The 17650-nt window shown below is 43.6% G+C and overlaps 1 protein-coding gene and 1 long non-coding RNA gene across 2 annotated transcripts in view; both read left to right on the top strand.

Moving 5' to 3' along the window:
- The window catches only part of LOC115482154, a 59962-nt gene that overhangs the window by 27519 nt on the left and 14793 nt on the right, over positions 1-17650 (top strand). The window contains 1 exon segment of the mRNA XM_030221728.1: positions 15799-15980. Within this exon segment, the coding sequence (XP_030077588.1) occupies positions 15799-15980 (182 nt within the window).
- Positions 8586-15823, top strand: LOC115482284. The gene is made up of 3 exons (XR_003944060.1): positions 8586-8636; positions 15260-15308; positions 15799-15823. It is a non-coding gene; the product is annotated as an uncharacterized LOC115482284 (long non-coding RNA).

Consider the following 17650-nt stretch of genomic DNA (forward strand, 5'->3'; position numbering starts at 1 on the left):
GTTTAATCACACGTTGAGTGAAGAAATATTTTCTCTGATTTGTTTTAAATTTACTACTTTGTAGCTTCATTGCATACCCCCTAGTCTGAGTATTTTGGAAACAGTAAACAAGCGATTCACTTCTACCCATTCTGCTCCACTCACACCTCTCCTTAAGAAGCCTTCACTCGACCCTACTTGTCCCTCTAATTACCGACCCATCTCCCTCCTCCCTTTTCTCTCCAAATTACTTGAGCATGCTGTTCACCGCCGCTGCCTTGATTTTCTCTCCTCACATGCTATTCTTGACCCACTACAATCTGGTTTTCGCCCTCTCCACTCAACCGAAACTGCGCTTACTAAAGTCTCCAATGACCTATTACTGGCTAAATCCAGAGGTCAATATTCCATCCTCATTCTTCTTGATCTTTCCGCTGCTTTTGACACTGTCGATCACAGCATACTTCTCGATACCCTGTCCTCACTTGGATTCCAGGGCTCTGTCCTTTCCTGGTTCTCTTCCTATCTCTCCCTCCGCACCTTTAGTGTTCACTCTGGTGGATCCTCTTCTACTTCTACCCTCTGCCTGTCGGCGTACCTCAGGGTTCTGTTCTTGGTCCTCTCCTCTTTTCTATCTACACTTCTTCCCTTGGTTCATTAATCTCATCCCATGGCTTTTCCTACCATCTCTATGCTGATGACTCCCAAACCTACCTTTCTACCCCTGATATCTCACCTTTCATCCAAACCAAAGTTTCAGCGTGCTTGTCTGACATTGCTGTCTAGATGTCTCAACGCCACCTAAATTAAATATGACCAAAACCGAGCTTCTCATTTTCCCCCCCAAACCCACCTCCCCGCTCCCCCCGTTTTCTATTTCTGTTGATGGCTCTCTCATTCTCCCTGTCTCCTCAGCTCGAAACCTTGGGGTCATCTTTGACTCTTCTCTCTCCTTCTCTGCTCATCTCCAGCAGATTGCCAAGACCTGTCGTTTCTTTCTTTACAACATCCGTAAAATCCGCCCCTTTCTTTCCGAGCACTCTACCAAAACCCTCATCCACACCCTTGTCACCTCTCGTTTAGACTACTGCAATCTGCTTCTTGCTGGCCTCCCACTTAGTCACCTCTCCCCTCTCCAGTCGGTTCAAAACTCTGCTGCCCGTCTCGTCTTCCGCCAGGGTCACTTTACTCATACTACCCCTCTCCTCAAGACCCTTCACTGGCTCCCTATCCGTTTTCACATCCTGTTCAAACTTCTTCTACTAACCTATAAATGTACTCACTCTGCTGCTCCCCAGTATCTCTCCACACTCGTCCTTCCCTACACCCCTTCCCATGCACTCCGCTCCATGGATAAATCCTTCTTATCTGTTCCCTTCTCCACTACTGCCAACTCCAGACTTCGCGCCTTCTGTCTCGCTGCACCCTACGCCTGGAATAAACTTCCTGAGCCCCTACGTCTTGCCCCATCCTTGGCCACCTTTAAATCTAGACTGAAAGCCCACCTCTTTAACATTGCTTTTGACTCGTAACCACTTGTAACCACTCGCCTCCACCTACCCTCCTCTCTTCCTTCCCGTTCACATTAATTGATTTGATTTGCTTACTATATTTATTTTTTGTCTATTAGATTGTAAGCTCTTTGAGCAGGGACTGTCTTTCTTCTATGTTTGTGCAGTGCTGCGTACACCTTGTAGCGCTATAGAAATGCTAAATAGTAGTAGTAGTAGTAGTATTTTATAGACTTCTATCATATCTCCCCTCAGCCATCTTTTATCCAAGCTGGAGAGCCCTATCCGCTTTAGCCTTTCTTCATAGGGAAGTCGTCCCATCCCCTTTATCATTGTCATCGTCCTTTCTCTGTACGTTTTCTAATTCCACTAATATCTTTTTTCAGATGCAGTGACCAGAATTGCACCCAGTATTCGAGGTGCAGTTGCACCATGGAGCGATGTGAAGGCATTATAATGTCCTTACACGGAAACATATATCTTTACTGCACACCTGTTCACAATGCATTTGCACTGACATACAGCACCACCTCCCTCATGTACATACAGGGTGAGGTAAAAAAAAAGTAACCCGCTGGAGTTTTTTTTACTGTTTTCTCAGCAATCACTTTGAATTTCAGCGAGAAATGGTATGTACTTATTTAGTCACCATACTAACATATTACTATTAAACAACCTTAAGCACCTCTTTTACCAAGCTGCGCTAGCAATTACCACTCAGCAATGCTGACAAAGTTCATTCACTCTCAATGGGCTTTCCTCAGCATTGCCATGCAGGAATTGATAGCATGGTTTGGTAAAAGAGGTGTAGACTACTGATTAGTGCAGCAGACTTTGAGCCTGGAGAACTGAGTTCAGTTCCCCCTGCAGCTCCTTGTGACTCTGGGCAAGTCACTTAACCCTCCATTGCCCCAAGTACAAATAAGTACCTGTATATACTATGTAAACCACTTTGAATGTAGTTGCAACAACCACAGAAAGGTGATATATCAAGTCCAGTTCCATAATTATCTTAAGTTATGTTGATATTACTGACATTTTACCATTACTACCTAGCAATTTTTTTCAGTTAATTTGTTTGAGCTAAAACATTGTAAAATAACATCCTTGAAACAATTAACAATGTGTCCAAATTTTGCAGTCACTGTGAATGCTCAAAGTGTCCACCCCCAGCCTTGTCCATTAGTCTTGTGTCAGGTTATCCCAGATCATCTGAAGCACTTCATTGAGTTTGGTGATTGTTTTTGGCTGTGGATGGAACTTGTGATTGGCCTGCAACACTGCTCCCCAGGCAAAAGTCTACATCATCTTGATGCAGTTAACAATAAGCTGGTACCCTGTTTTTGTTTTTTTAAATAATGGTAGTTTTACAGTGCAAACATTTTTGAACATGTGAAAATCGCTGGGTGGTCAAACTAAAAAGCCTGTAACTTCTCTGTGTTTTCAGATAATCTCATTCTACTTGGCACATAAAAATAGTAACAAGAAATAAAGCTGTAGAATTTCACATCAAAATTCCAAGTGATTGCTGAGAAAAAAGCAAAAAAAAACTCTAGAGGGTTACTTTTTCTGCCTGACCCTGTATAAGTACATAGATATACACAAGAGTAGTTTACCTGGAGAAGCAAAGGGAAAGGAAGTCAAATAAGGCAGCAGGAGGAGGTAAATCAGTTCACATTAACACATCTGTTTGGGGGGGGGGGGGGCACTGTCCACCCATGCTCACCCAAAATATGCCTATGTATAAACAGAATAAACTATATTTCCTCATCATCACACAATACTAAATCCATGCTTTTTACATAAAGCATATTTTCAACACACCTGACAATCTTACAAAGACACATCTATGCGCATTCATGCTATATACACACACACACTCCTGCAGTTACATACATCATACATATATGTATTCATATCTTTCACACTGTTGGAAGCAGGATACTGGGCTAATGGACCATTGGTCTGACCCAGTATAGCTGCTATTATGTGTTTATGGGGAAGACCTCAGAGTTAGGTCATATTAAGCTTGATCTAGCCGGTGGTTGGGAGGCGGGGATAGTGCTGGGCAGATTTATACGGTCTGTGCCCTGAAGAGCATAGGTACAAATCAAAGTAGGGTATACACAAAAAGTAGCACACATGAGTTGTCTTGTTGGGCAGAATAGATGGACCGTGCAGGTCTTTTTCTGCCGTCATCTACTATGTTACTTTTACATTTGCTCTCTTCTTACCTTTTGCCTTCCTATCCAGATGTATGTCATTCTTTTTCTCTTTTCCTTCATTTTAATTGCAATTGCTTTGACATTTTGGTACTGAAAGTGGAATGGTGAGACCAAATACACATAAACACAGTGGGTAGAAATTCAGCCAGCATCAGAGGAGGGCGGGCCCAGAAAGAACAGAGGGACGTCGGAGAAGGCAGCACTGATTGCCGATCAGCTGTTCTTGTCCGTGCAGCGCCTTCACACAGAGGTGAGAGGCGCTGCACGGGCAGGTTAAAGTGGAGGGGGTCCAGTAGAGGGGGGGCGGCAGCGACGACGAGCTCAGGGGGGCACGGGGCGGAGGATGGTGGGAGGTGGAGCTGTGGGAGGAGAAAAACAGAGAGAGGAAGGGAGGGGGACTGGGGCTGCTAAACTTTGGTTTTTTTGTTTTTTATTTTTTAATTAATACATGCAGAAGAGGGGAGCCAGCGGCGACCTTGGGGGGGGGGGGGCAAGGTGTTCACCTTGCCCCCTTCCGAACCTTTTTTGACTTTTGTTTTTTGTTTTGATTTTTCTATGCAGGGGGAAGCTGGGGAGCAGCGGAGTGTCTGTCTGTCTGATCTTCATTTTTAGGGCTTTTCTTTTTCTCTGATGGGCTGTCCCTGGGGGTGAGATGGTCTTTTTCTATGGCTCCCTTAACACGAAGTACTCCTTAACTTTTCTAACAGCACAGTAGGTATGACATATGTCATACAACGTCCATTTGGCCAATCACAAGCGCTTTAAGCCCAGCTAATGCGCTGGGATTGGCTCGTTTTTTTTTTTTTTTACTAATTGTCTTTCCTAGCACGCGCTGCCCCAACGAGAGGTACAGACCTCTCGTAGATTTACCGGCGTTTTTCCTGCGTCAATCGGAAAAGGTTAGTGCATCTCGTTACAATACAGTTTCTACAGGGAATCTCTCATCTGCATTCCGTTTGCGTTAGCTGCTACTGTCGTCGGAAAATGTCCTTTAATGCATGCCACAGTTCACACATTGGTCGTTAAAGGGTCGTTAAACTTTAGTGCATCTGGGCCTATATCCCAACAGTCAAACACCTCAAAGAACCATCAGCACCTAATTTTACCCACATGGAGGGCCATTAATTTTCAAACAGCCCATTACTAGCCAGAGAGAACCACCAAGGGTCCCAACAGTTTATCCAGCTCCCGGCCTCTTTCTCTGAAACTCCCAGAGTCTTTTGTCAGCCTTCAAAGTTCCTCATATAATTCATCCATGCAAATCTCATGCAAATGAGTCCAGTCTTTTCCAACTCTCAGCTGCTCAGCTTTAAACCCTCTTTCCCCTCCCAGAAGTCGTTTGACTATTCACTAGAGGGTTAGCCCCACCCTTACCATCTCCCACGTAATCTCCTTTACCTGACTATATCACCCCATGCAAGGTTCCAGGACACCTCCTAAATGTAATAGTGGGGACCAGTGGTGTGCTGGAGCCGGCTCGCATTTTGTACCGACTTGCGAGCCGGTTGTTTCCCACTGCGTGCCAGCTCTCCTCCCTCCCGCCCGCCCGATCCCTCACCTGACTCTTCTAATCTTCGGCAGGGCAGGCAGTCTTGCCTGCCCGCTACCAGTGCTGACTCTCCCCTGCCGGTTTGCGCTTTAAAATGGCCACCGAGACTTCCAGAGGCGGCCTCGCGAGACTTCTACTGAAGTCTCGGCGGCCATTTTGAAGCGCAAACGGCAGGGGAGTCAGCGCTGGTAGCGGGCAGGCAAGACTGCCTGCCCCGCCGAAGAATTAGAAGAGTCAGGTCGGTGAGGGACGGATCCGGAGGGAGGGAGGAGAAGTCGCCGGTGAACAACGCGGGAGGGGTGGCAGGGGAAAGAAGGGAGTCCCTGGGCATGGAGGGATGAGGGCAGGGGAGAGGAGGGTCACTGCTGGGCATGGGTGGATGGAGGGCAGGGGAGAGGAGGGTCACTGCTGGGCATGGGTGGATGGAGGGAGGGCAGGGGAGAGGAGGGTCACTGCTGGGCATGGTGGATGGAGGAGGGCAGGGGAAGAGAGGGTCACTGCTGGGCATGGGTGGATGAGGCAGGGAAGAAGGGTCATGCTGCATGGGGATGGAGTGCAGGAGAGGAAGGGTCACTGCTGGGCATGGGTGGATGGAGGGCAGGGGAGAGAAGGGTCACTGCTGGGCATTGGGTGGATGGAGGGCAGGGGAGAGAGAAGAAATGCTGTTCATGGATGGAGGGGAGAGAAGAGTGAGGAAGGAGATGAGATGAGGGAAAAGGAAGAGAGGAGAAAAACTGCACATGGATGAAGGAAAAATAGGCAGAAGCTGAGGACCCGAAATGAAGAAGAAAGGAGAAATGGAAAGGAAGCCCTGGAAACGGTGTTAAGAGGACAGATAGCAGCAGAATCAGATACTGGGCCAGCATGATCAGAAAAAACAGTCACCAGACAACAAAGGTAGAAAAAAAAATCATTTTATTTTCATTATAGTGTTTGGAATATGTTCACTTTGAGAATCAGGTGCTCAACATTAAAAGTTTATATTTATTTACTTATTATGCATTTTATCCCACATTAAACATGAATTAGATTGGAACCTGGGATCGTTTAATTTTTTTTTCCTGGATAATGCATTGCCCCCCCCCCCCCCCGGCTCTCTCCCCGGCTATAGTCAGCTCTGCAATTTGAGGGGGGGGGGGCGCAGAGGGGGACCGGGGAGAGAGCCTGTTGTTAACATTTACCAGCACACCACTGGTGGGGACTATACCCAAGTAGTCTTATGGTAGGGGCCTAAAAATATTATCTTTTCTTGGGGGGAGATCTCTTTCCCAGCAATGGGATGTGTATCCTGTCAAATGCCCCAAAAAGTGAAGTTTACAGGTTATATGATCCAGACTATATCTCGCATCTTTCTCCTTTGTCTATCTCTACCTACTTATCCCTTTTGTTATTCTGCCTGTACTGCTTTGAGTGGGGAAAGCACGGGATACAAATGTAAAAAATAAATAAATTATATATGTACATACAAAAGTTTAATACTGACCATCTAAGCATTTTTACAGGATTGTTCTAGGATGGGATAAGCATGGTTGAGCTTGATTAGGGAAATCTCAGGAGGCCTTAGGGCATGAAAGATAAACTGAGTGGGAAGGGGGATGCAAAGGTGAAATTAAATAGGTGAACTACCCTTGCACTGGCCTTGGTGGAACAGATAAGTAGAGAATGATTATTTATCCTTTCAAATAATATTAGGACTAAAGATATTCTACGAAACTGCTAAACAGCACTTTTAAAATAAATTGGAGAAAACAGTTTAATCGTTCAGTGGGCAGTTAAATTATGAAATTTGTTACCATGAGACGTGACAAAAATGGCTAGCAAAGATAGGTTTAAAAAACTGTTTAGACAAGTTCCTGGAGGAAAGTTCATGAATTATTATTAGCCATGTAGACACAGGAAGGCCCCTACTTATGCCTGGATGGAAGCAACAAGGAATAGATCTACTGTTTTGGAATCCTGTCGGCTACATGTGACCAGGATTGGCCATTGTTGGAAAAAGGCTACTCCCATTCTCTCTTTTCTTTCCACTCCTCCTCCTGTCTTTCTTCTCACTTTTTCTCCACTACTTTCCAATAGTTTTTCATTTCTCTCCCCCTCCTAATTTCTTCTTTCTCCAAGAGCTGTCCCTGGAAAGGTTGTGTTGTGATTTACCAGTAACAGGATATTACTCAGAACTTGGGAGTTTTCAGTACATGAAGGAATTTTTCCTGGTGAAAAGAAACATGATAAGGAAAGGAAGCTCAACTTCCACATGCAGCTAATTACCTGCACAACACGACCATGACATGCAACCGAGGATAACGCCTTCCACATCTGGGAAGAAAAGGAAGATTCAGGAGTAACACCTGCATTCCTGGCTGTCTTCTGTGACTCATTCATCCTGATCCAGGGGAACCATCTATGCACCTTCATTCCCAGTGTCAGGACTGAGATCCTAGTCATCCATTCACATAACTTTATGTGGGTCTACTCTGGGTCCACAGCTGTCCTCTTCATGGAACTTATTCACTTTCATGCTTTACAATTTCATAAGGTCTTGTCCCATTCTTCTTAGGCATTGTTATGGAGGCACCCCTCCATCTTCCCTTCTTTTCTGGAACTAGGCAGGAGACCTAGGGGCTCATTTTCAAAGCACTTAGACCTACATAGGCTCCTATGTAACTTTGTAAGTCTAAGTACTTTGAAAAACATCTCTTACAGTCTCTTGAGAAAAGAACAATCTAGAGGGAAACCCTCCAGAAAGGAACCTGGTGATAACTGATAAGGGGCCACCAAGTACTACCTTAATGACCGAGGGGACAACAACAAAAAGTCTGATTAATCACAGACATGGAAGCTGATGCACAAATATCAGCAATTGCTTATTCTGGCTCACCATCATGGGAGAGATAAACACCAGACAAAGTAAGAAGAAAAAAAGTGTTTTGTTTCCTCAATACTAGTTTATTAAGCTAAGCTAATGCAAAAGCAGTCATGCAGGATTAAAAACAATAGAACTACGCACCTGGCCAGGTGAGTCAAGTCCAAAGGTTGCATGGAACTCATTTACCTTGTTAAAGAAGCGTGACTAGTGTAGAGTTTCCACAACACTAGCGATTCCGGTTTTGCCACTTTTTTTTTTTATCAGTGATCTTTTTTTTTTTCTCCCCGTATAAGAAGATCCTGTGCCTCGACATGAAAGCTAGTGGCAAGTAACAGCAGACAGACCTGGGAGGTTTCTGGAGCACTAGGACACACCTGCTCAGGTGGTGGGAGAACAGCATCAAACCTGGAGGCAAGTGCTAAGGAGTTCGGAGGCCCTTGAGGAGACTGTTCACACGCTTTATTTTCGTTCTTCTCGCTGCTGGAAGATTTGGGAGTTTGGCAGATATGGTGAGTTCTGGATCCCGATACAGCTCATTTAATGTTAGCGGAAAGAGAGAGAGGTGGCAGGAGAAGGGACTTGGAACTGCCTGGCCGGGATCTGTAGCATGTCCTGCAGCACCTGGTATGGAGTATGACTGCCTTTTCATGTCACTTCACAGCAAGGCAAAGCCATGGAGATGTTACAGGTCATCCAGGTGGAATCTCTGCCTCCTGCAGGCTTTCCTTAAAGCTACGTACCTTGGAACTGTTAATTGAAATACCATAAATTTGCTAAGCCTTCTCTAAAACTGTGTTCTTTGGCATGTTGACTTTAATTTAATGAAATTAATACAACTGAACACTTTCACTGGAGAGGACTCCACTACATCTGAAGCTAGACTAGTATCACCTTTTTAATATTATTCACCGAGTGCTGGCAGTGCACACAGCAAAATAAGAGGGTACTTATAAGGTCAGTGCTCCACAGGGGTCTTGGGCCCAGCACAGGAAAATTTAATAAGTTACTAACTCATTGGGATGATGGCTGAATCTCTAGATATCATGTCTTAAGAACAGCACTATTCATCTGGTTTTGGATCACCTTTAATACTGCTCTCATTACTTCCACTTTAGTGTACTTTGATTAGTTTTGATTTTGTTTTGTTGTTCTATTGCTTGAAATTATCAAAAACAAAACACGTAGACAGGTTTGTCCCGTCACCGGCCCACAGAACTGGTAGCCAATGAATAAGCTTCACCCTATGCCGTTACTAACTGGGAACCAAGGGATATGATATTTGGCTTATCATTGTGGAGAAATCTTTATGTCCCTACCTGCATAGTGAAGGTCAGAACAGGTACAAAACCAGACACACAGCGCAGAACACTTCCAACCATGATATCCTATAGAATCATGGGGCTATGTCCAGGCATTGAATTTCTGGGTTTCTGGAGCTAACACATAGCCGTTTACCAGCAATACGAGCACTAACCAGCTATGGGTACTTCATAAAGAAGGACTGACTTTATGCAGCCCAATTTATGCGGTTAACCTAATGGTCAAGTGCCACTCTTTCCCTAGAATGCACCCAAAATAGCCAGTTTTCTGTTCAAAACTAACCACATAAGTGCCGCTGAAATTGACCAGTTAGCCCCAAACAGGTGATTTAACCGGCTGGTTAAATCACTTTGAATATTGACCCCCCCCCCCCCCCCCCCCCAAAGTGTTTCAAAATTTGGATCAAACATGTATATAAGTCACAAAAAAACTGAAACCCAAATACAGTAGGATGTTGCATGATGTAATAATGGGCAGAAAGAACAGAAATATGGTATCTCTGGAGGCGCTCCTCTGCTCCCCTTTTCTTAAAATGTTCAACAGTAGGTCAAGTGTTATTGACCTCTTAATCCATTTTAATTATGCACAACTGACAATAGTCAGAATACTGGTAGAGCAGGGCAGTTCCTTCTCAGTGTCTTTATTTACACAATTAAGCACATACAAGCTAATGCTTACAGACAACTAACCTGTTAACGTTGCCCCCCTATTATCAGCTTAATGACCCACACATCAGGGTAGCAGCAGAGAAATAGGTAGGAACCATATGCCAATCTGGTAGAGAGAGAGAGAGAGAGAGAGTTCGGGGGGGGGGGGGGGGCAACTGTAGGTTATTACGTCTTTGTAGGGTCAAAGTCATATCACCATATTCTGATGTGCCTAAGCCAAGGCTGGAACCAGAGCATTAGCAAACCTTTAGCTTTCCGCCCCTCCCCTCCCCGAGATTTTGATAAACTCAACAATCACATCACCTGAACACTATAAATACTTGGACATCATACTTTTAAACAATGAAGAGCCATTCACCTGGGTAAACGGGCTATTTGAAAAATTTCCTCGCCTTCCCTGCAAGACGATGGTGCTTTTTAGGTTTGCAGGGCTGTCAGGATCTACTGTTTTGCTATTACTTACATCTTCTCTCCAGCCCAATAGAAGCTGCTATCCCTGGCTACTGCCTGGTCTGCATAAATGCTTACACCAGGCCGGACCAAATCGAAAACGTTTCCCCAGGAACATCATACTAAAGTGGGCCACACCCGGAGCACTCTCGTAAAGGATAAACCATTTGAGCGTATTGGATGTTAAGCGTTGCCACAGGCGGACCTCGATGTAGTGAGGAAAGAAAGGGAAAGGATGCAACCTGACAGGAAAAGGACGATAGCAATTATCGTGGCTGCAAGAGCAGGGAATCAACCAATACACAAGGACCCACCCTATATGTAGCAACCTGTCGTATAAGGCTATATACGAAATAGCTGCTTCTTATGCACTTCAAATGAGGGGAAATCTGCTCAGTTCTGAGTAGTATACAGCGCAACAGGGATCAGATGTATGAACACATCTCCGCCTTAGTTTTGCATGACGGGAGAACGGCCACTCACCCCCCGGGCCGCAGCAAACTGCATATCCCGGGGATATACCTCTCCGTACCCTGCTCCCACCACGGCACCGCTTCGCCCGTATATTCACCCAGCATTCACTTGCAGCAGGCCCGCACACTGCGCTCTACGTATGCGCCTTAGCCGACGGCGAACAGCTGGGTGCGTTTCCGGTTGGGTTTAGTTTTTACCTGCTCTTCCCCTCCCCCTTTCCCCCGGGAAACAGCTGGTTAAGAGCTAAATGGAGTCAAAGATTATTGCTTTTGGGCAAGTTCATTCTGTGCACCAAAGTTCTGTATATGATCGAGCGGACTAGTGTTCAAACTGCCTCTAGGCCTTGCAGGTGCACAAGGTACTTGAACATTACATGCAGCAGGTGAATTTTGCACCTTAATTGAAGCAGGCACGGGTATATACACAAAGCTGCTAAGTTACTCAGTTCCAAGGGGGAGCGCTTTGAGGCCAGCCTTGGACCTCTATAACCACTGTAAGGACCTGCAAGACTGACTTCAATGGGTAGAATTAGGGATTACAAAAATACCACTTCCCTTTGGGATGTAGATAAAAAGGCACAACTGGTCAAAAAGTCTCCCTCTTGACTCTGGGTAACTTAGCTGCTTGTCACTTTTTTCCAAGTGTATTTTTTCTAGTGAAAAAAGGTGCTGGTACTCCAATGCTGGGCCACCCTTCAAGGTTGGGGTGATCACAGAGGGACCCATCCCACAATAGCAAGCCCTCAGCAACCAGTCACAGAATCTATGACAAGGCAGAATTGTTGTGTAGAGCTTGAGCTCTTTCATTTAAAAACTCTGGGGACCATGGGTCAATTTTAGCAGACAATGGAAAAAGTGCCTGTACTCAGCACCCCCTCAAAAAGCTATGCTTTTTTTTTCCCACCACAGCTAAAAGTATGTAGGCTGTAAAGAATGTGCATACTTTTATCAGTAAGAAGTTGAGAGATTTGGATTTGAACGTTAATTACTTTTTTTCAAATGTGGTTTTATCAAGTTAAAAGCAGGTATACAAGTTATTTCCCTGTCCAAGTGGATTTACAATCTAAGTTTGACCAAGGACACAAGGGCACTCATTTTCAAAGCACATGGACATTTCAAAACAGCCAAAAAGAAAAAAAAATCCTTCTGCCAAAATGTCCAAATTGCGATTTTCAAAAAGGCAGAATTTCATGTTTTCCACTGAGTTCATCCAACTAGCAAGAGGGCATTTTGGAGGCATGTTTTGGGTGGGCTCGAAATTAGGATGTCTTTCAGCGATAATGGAACAGGCAGACATGTCTAAGTTTTAAAAAAAAGGGGCATTTCTATTTAGAACTGTTTCAATCAAGTTCAAGTAACAAAAAGGTGTTCTGACCAACTGATCACTGGCAGGATTAAGGCATGATCCCTCCATAATCCCCCAGTTAATGCTGTCCTCCTCCCACTCCCTTTAGAAGTGAAACTGAAAGGGGATACCAGGCACTATGACAGCATCTGGTATTATGGGCATACCTAACAGCAGCAAGCAGCTCCCAGAAGTTGGCTAGTGGTCAGCACCGTGGACTGTACACAAGGCGACCCCAGTTTTGGTGGAAATTGTGAGCCCTCCAAATTTAACAATATACCTACTGTACCTACATATAGGAAACACCTTCAGGTTTGAAGGTCATTGTAGTGGTGTACAATTAGGTACAGTAGGGTTTGTTTTTTGTGTCTGGAGGCTCACAATTCGTAATAAAGGAGTTAAGGTGGGATTTGTACCTAGGTGCCATTTGTTAAAGTCCACTGTACTGACCCTAAGCTGCCCCTCTGCTCTGCAGGGACGTCTGTGTTGCCATTTTTGTACAAATGATGCCAGATATTTTTGGGCCTCCTTTTTTGGCGTTCATATTTTGGATGTTTCAGTTTGGAATTGGCTGTTCATTTTTTAATATTTTCAGCGCAAGGATGTCCTCATGTATTTTCGAACAGAAAATCCCAACATTTTTCCTGTTCAGAAATAGCTGTGAGATGGATGGGTTTTTTTTGGACGTAATGAGCGGGACATCCCAATTCTAACTTGAACATTTTTTTTCAAAAATGTCCCCCGAGGGTTGTTAGTGGGAGGATCGATATTTGAACCCTGGCATCCCTACTTCTTAGCTTGATGTTCTATCCACTAGGCAACACCTCCAGTTTTTTTAACATATTTTTCCTCAGCTGATCTCATACCAGTTCCCAGAACAGAAAGTAGGACACCTTTCTCTGTGTACTAAAGATCTGACCCTGGTAGCTTCTCTAGTAAGACTGAATGCACTCTTGTCATTGTGTAAATATTTCTGGGTTGGCTTATTTGTTTTATGGATGTATGTATATGTGGTGTTTTTATTATATATGTGATGTGTACCCCGCTTTAGGTAAAGGTGGGTTATAAATAATAAACCTATCCTAAAGGTCTGACCCTGATTTCCCAGGGCAGAAAGTAGGAAGCCTTTCTCTGTGTACTAAAGATCAATTCCTGACAACAGGTTCTTCTGTTATTTTGTGGCACACCCTAGCTTTCAGTGTTTATTATTGTTGAAGTTGTTTATTATTGTACATATAATAATACGTCTTTCGTGAAATCTCTCTCAAGCCCATGACACAGAGATAAGTGAGACCATTTTTAGCTGCCATTGCTAAAGGGCTTGCTGTAGAATGAGATCCACCTATATAATTCCTGCACTAGTTTATGCTTGACCTATATGGACTCTGTGTATGTCATATCAACTTCTAATGTCTATGAAGATCAAGGGGTCCATGCTATAGCAATAATCCCTTTAGGATGCTAAAATGTGATTAATTCTAATATCATCACTCAGCATATTTTGTAATTAATAAACCAATTATCTCCCCTTCTATACAAGCAAAACAGTACCTTAGCTCTCTCCTTGCTGAAGAATGCCTACTTTGCAGTACCTTGAAGGGCAGATTTTCAGCTATGTCATACATGCATGGTGTCATTTTAAGTGGAGCCATTCTTTCTCTTAGTCCTCAAGGAGCATGATTCTTATTTAGTGACTGAGCACAAGGACCTGTTTGACTAGATTGCTTGAATTCTTATACTCTCTCCCCTTTGCAAACTCTCAGTCAAGAGGTACTGGAAGTGATGATGGTTCTGTTGATCTGAGTGGCAGCCACAAAGATTCTGTTTGTCTTGTTAATGCTAAGCTTTTCTTTCACCTCAGTCAAAACCAGATGGAAACATGGGGGGAGGGGGCAGACAGAACCTAAGCAGTGAGGTATAGTTGCTCATTTTAAAAGCACATAGACTTAGAAAATGACATAGAGGCTCATTTTCAAAGCACACGTAGACGTACAAAGTTACATAGGCTACTGTGTAACTTTGTAAGTCTATGTGCTTTTAAAATGAGCCTCATAATTCATAGCAGAATTCCCAAGAGGGAGGATAAGGTACCAGCACATCAGGACACTCTCCAATATCAGAAGGAGTTTGTTATACCAACAAACTCAAAGTGTAGTATTTATACAGAAAAAGCAAGTGGTAATCAGAAGATGGCATCACTGTTAAAAACGGATGTTGAGTGATATTCTTAAAATAATATTACCCAATAATTTTATACCTATAGGATCATCCGAGTCCTCACCCAGTAAACCTCGATTTCTCAATCATATGGAACTGTTACTAATCAGACATATTATAGAATAATCCCACAGAAACACAACACATAAGAACTTATAAATATGTGCTAATTGTGCTCATAAATGTCATTGGACCATCAGAGACCAAACAGGTCAATTGCTTGTCCACATATTTGTCATGTAATCATTGCACATTCAATTTAGTGACACACCCATGTCACAGTGTCAACAAAACAAAAAAAAAAAGTATCTTTTTTATATAAATATAATGTTGAAACAACAGTGCATTGAACAGGGTTTCCTTAATTGGTCCAATAATGTATCAGGATGGAGTTGTAAGAAATCCAGGAATGGCCTAAAATCTCTATCCTGGAATTGGGTAACTTGACAGCTCTGTATTAGCTGATACTTTCTACATGGGGCTGTCATACGGTTTCTTTGCATCTGGAACAAGAATTCTGCTTACTGTTAATCAAAGACATAACTGGTAGAATTATATATATAGAACCTAAATGTACTCCATTCCCTTCCAGGAAATCTGATAAAAGTATATTTCCATTGCCTTCATTGTTTGGTTTCTTTCTCTGCTTTGATTCACAGCATGTGACAGATAATAATCATGACATCGAACAGCCTCGGAGTAGAGCAGGTAAATGTTTCATATGTCTAAAAACTGGGCTGCAGGATTTGAACAAGAGAGGGAGAGATACAGCTAGAAAGGAGGGGATAGATGGAGAGACACAGAAAAAGCAAGAAGAGAGGCTGAGAATTACAGAGAGGAAGGAGAGAAAGAGAGGGCAGCAGGGACAGGGACAGAAGCTAGAAAAGCCATTATAGACTTAACCTTCTGATATATACCCTGTTGACAAAGTTACTGCAAAAGGAGAGAAGTACAAATCCTGTGTCTACAGCTTGGTCAAGTCTCCAACACTTCTGTCTCTTCATGGCCTCTTCTAACTCTATTAATTACTTGCAATCTCATGGTAATACATTGACATCTCATGGCCTCTTCTAACATTATTGGTTAGTTACTGATGTTCTCATGGTAATATGTCCCTTTCTTATGGCCTCCTCTAAGATTATTAGTTTGTTGGTAATATCATAGTAATATATCCCATGCTTGCTTTCTTTCATCATAGGTGCTGGCGGTGCCCATGGCCCCAGGTTGTGCGTGAACCCAGAGCCAGAGGGGGTGCTGCACACCCCACTGCACATCCCGCTGCACAAGAATCCAGTAAATTGACTATGTTTAAAAAAATCAGTGTCCCAATCATTGCAGCGCTGTTGGTGGCAGGCGCGCTTGTTGTTATTGGAATCCTCAGTAAGTCTTTCTTATCTTTCCAGGAGTGACCAATGATTGTGAACATGTCTGCTTGTGCTTTGGATAGGAGTTTACTCTCCTGCTCTCTGTTTTTAGCTCTTCCATATGGTAGAAGGGGAAACCAGTTTGAGGAGAATGTCAGTTCACTGGAGCTATTTTGAAGACAGTAAAGGTTACTTGAAAGAGCCTGGAGTCTCAATGTGTGGATGAGACGATGGTACAAGGAGGAGGGTTTTAGATTTGTTAGGAACTGGACAACGTTCTGGGAAGGGGAGCCTATTCCGAAAGGATGGACTCCACCTTAACCAGGGTGGCACCAGGCTGCTGGCATCAGCATTTAAAAAGGAAATAGAGCAGCTTTTAAACTAGAAGCGGGGGGGGGGGGGGGGTGGGGGGGGAAGGCCGACAGTCGCTCAAAAGCACATGGTTCGGGATAAGGTATCTTTCAAAGATATCACCAAAACAGGGAAGATAGGGTATCCCGATAGTGAGGTTGCAAAAGAGACCATAGTAGAGCAGATGTCCTTAAATAAAATAAAAATCAGTTAAAAGATTGCAAATTACTACTTTCCTCTCTTCGACCCCATTGTACCTGAAACATGTGTATCTTATCCGACCACAATATCACATTGCAACTGTTTCTACCAGATTGGCGAATGCCCTTATGGTACTATGTAAGCCACATTGAGCCTTCAAATAGGTGGGAAAATGTGGGATACAAATGCAACAAATAAATAAATAGGAACAACAAACATAGTTTGAAATGTCTATATGCGGATGCCAGGAGCCTAAGAAATAAGATGGGAGAATATATTGCACTAAATGAAAAATTAGTTATAATAGGTATCTCTGAGACCTGGTAGAAGGAGGATAACCAGTGGGACACTCTCATACCGGGGTACAAATTATATCGTAGTGATAGGATGGATCTAATTGGTGGAGAGGTAGCATTGTATATTAACAAGAGCCTTGAATCAATAGATTGAAAATTCTGCAGGGAACAAAACATTTCTTGGAATCACTGTGGATTGAAATTCCATGTGTAAAGGGGAAAAGGATAGTGATAGGAGTGTACTACCATCCACCTGGCCAGGATGAACAGACGGATGCAGACATGTTAAAGGAAATTAGGGACGCAAACAAACTGGGCAACACAGTAATAATGGGTGATTTCAATTACCCCGATATTGACTGGGTAAATGTAACATCGGGGCATGCTAGGGAGGTAAAATTCTTTGATGAAATCAAGGACAGCTTTATGGAGCAGCTGGTACAGGAGCCGACGAGAGAAGGAAAAAAATTTTGACCTAGTCCTTAGTGGGGTTGTTTTTTAATATGCTTTTTATTGTTTGCATTTTTATTTGTTTGCACGCTGCCTTGAGTAGCGCTGGTAAAAGCATTAGGTGGATTAGGCATCCACCAAGTTTGGCACAATTTTAGGGGCAGTACTGCAAGAGGACCAAAAGCACAAATGGTCCATCTTCTACTGCTGGCTTTGTTCCCCAAAGAAAGCAGGCACTAGAAGAAATGACAAAGAGTCCTGCTGCTGGCCCCTCTCTCCCCATTACCTGTCATCCCATGCTATGACTGGATGCTGGAAATGCAAACTTCCAGGCCTGAGGGCTTCAGAGCTGTAGCCTGGAAGTGACATCCACCTATTTTTTTTTTTT

The sequence above is a fragment of the Microcaecilia unicolor genome, chromosome 12 (genome assembly GCF_901765095.1).
Source record: "Microcaecilia unicolor chromosome 12, aMicUni1.1, whole genome shotgun sequence".
In the NCBI taxonomy this organism is placed as follows: Eukaryota; Metazoa; Chordata; class Amphibia; order Gymnophiona; family Siphonopidae; genus Microcaecilia; species Microcaecilia unicolor.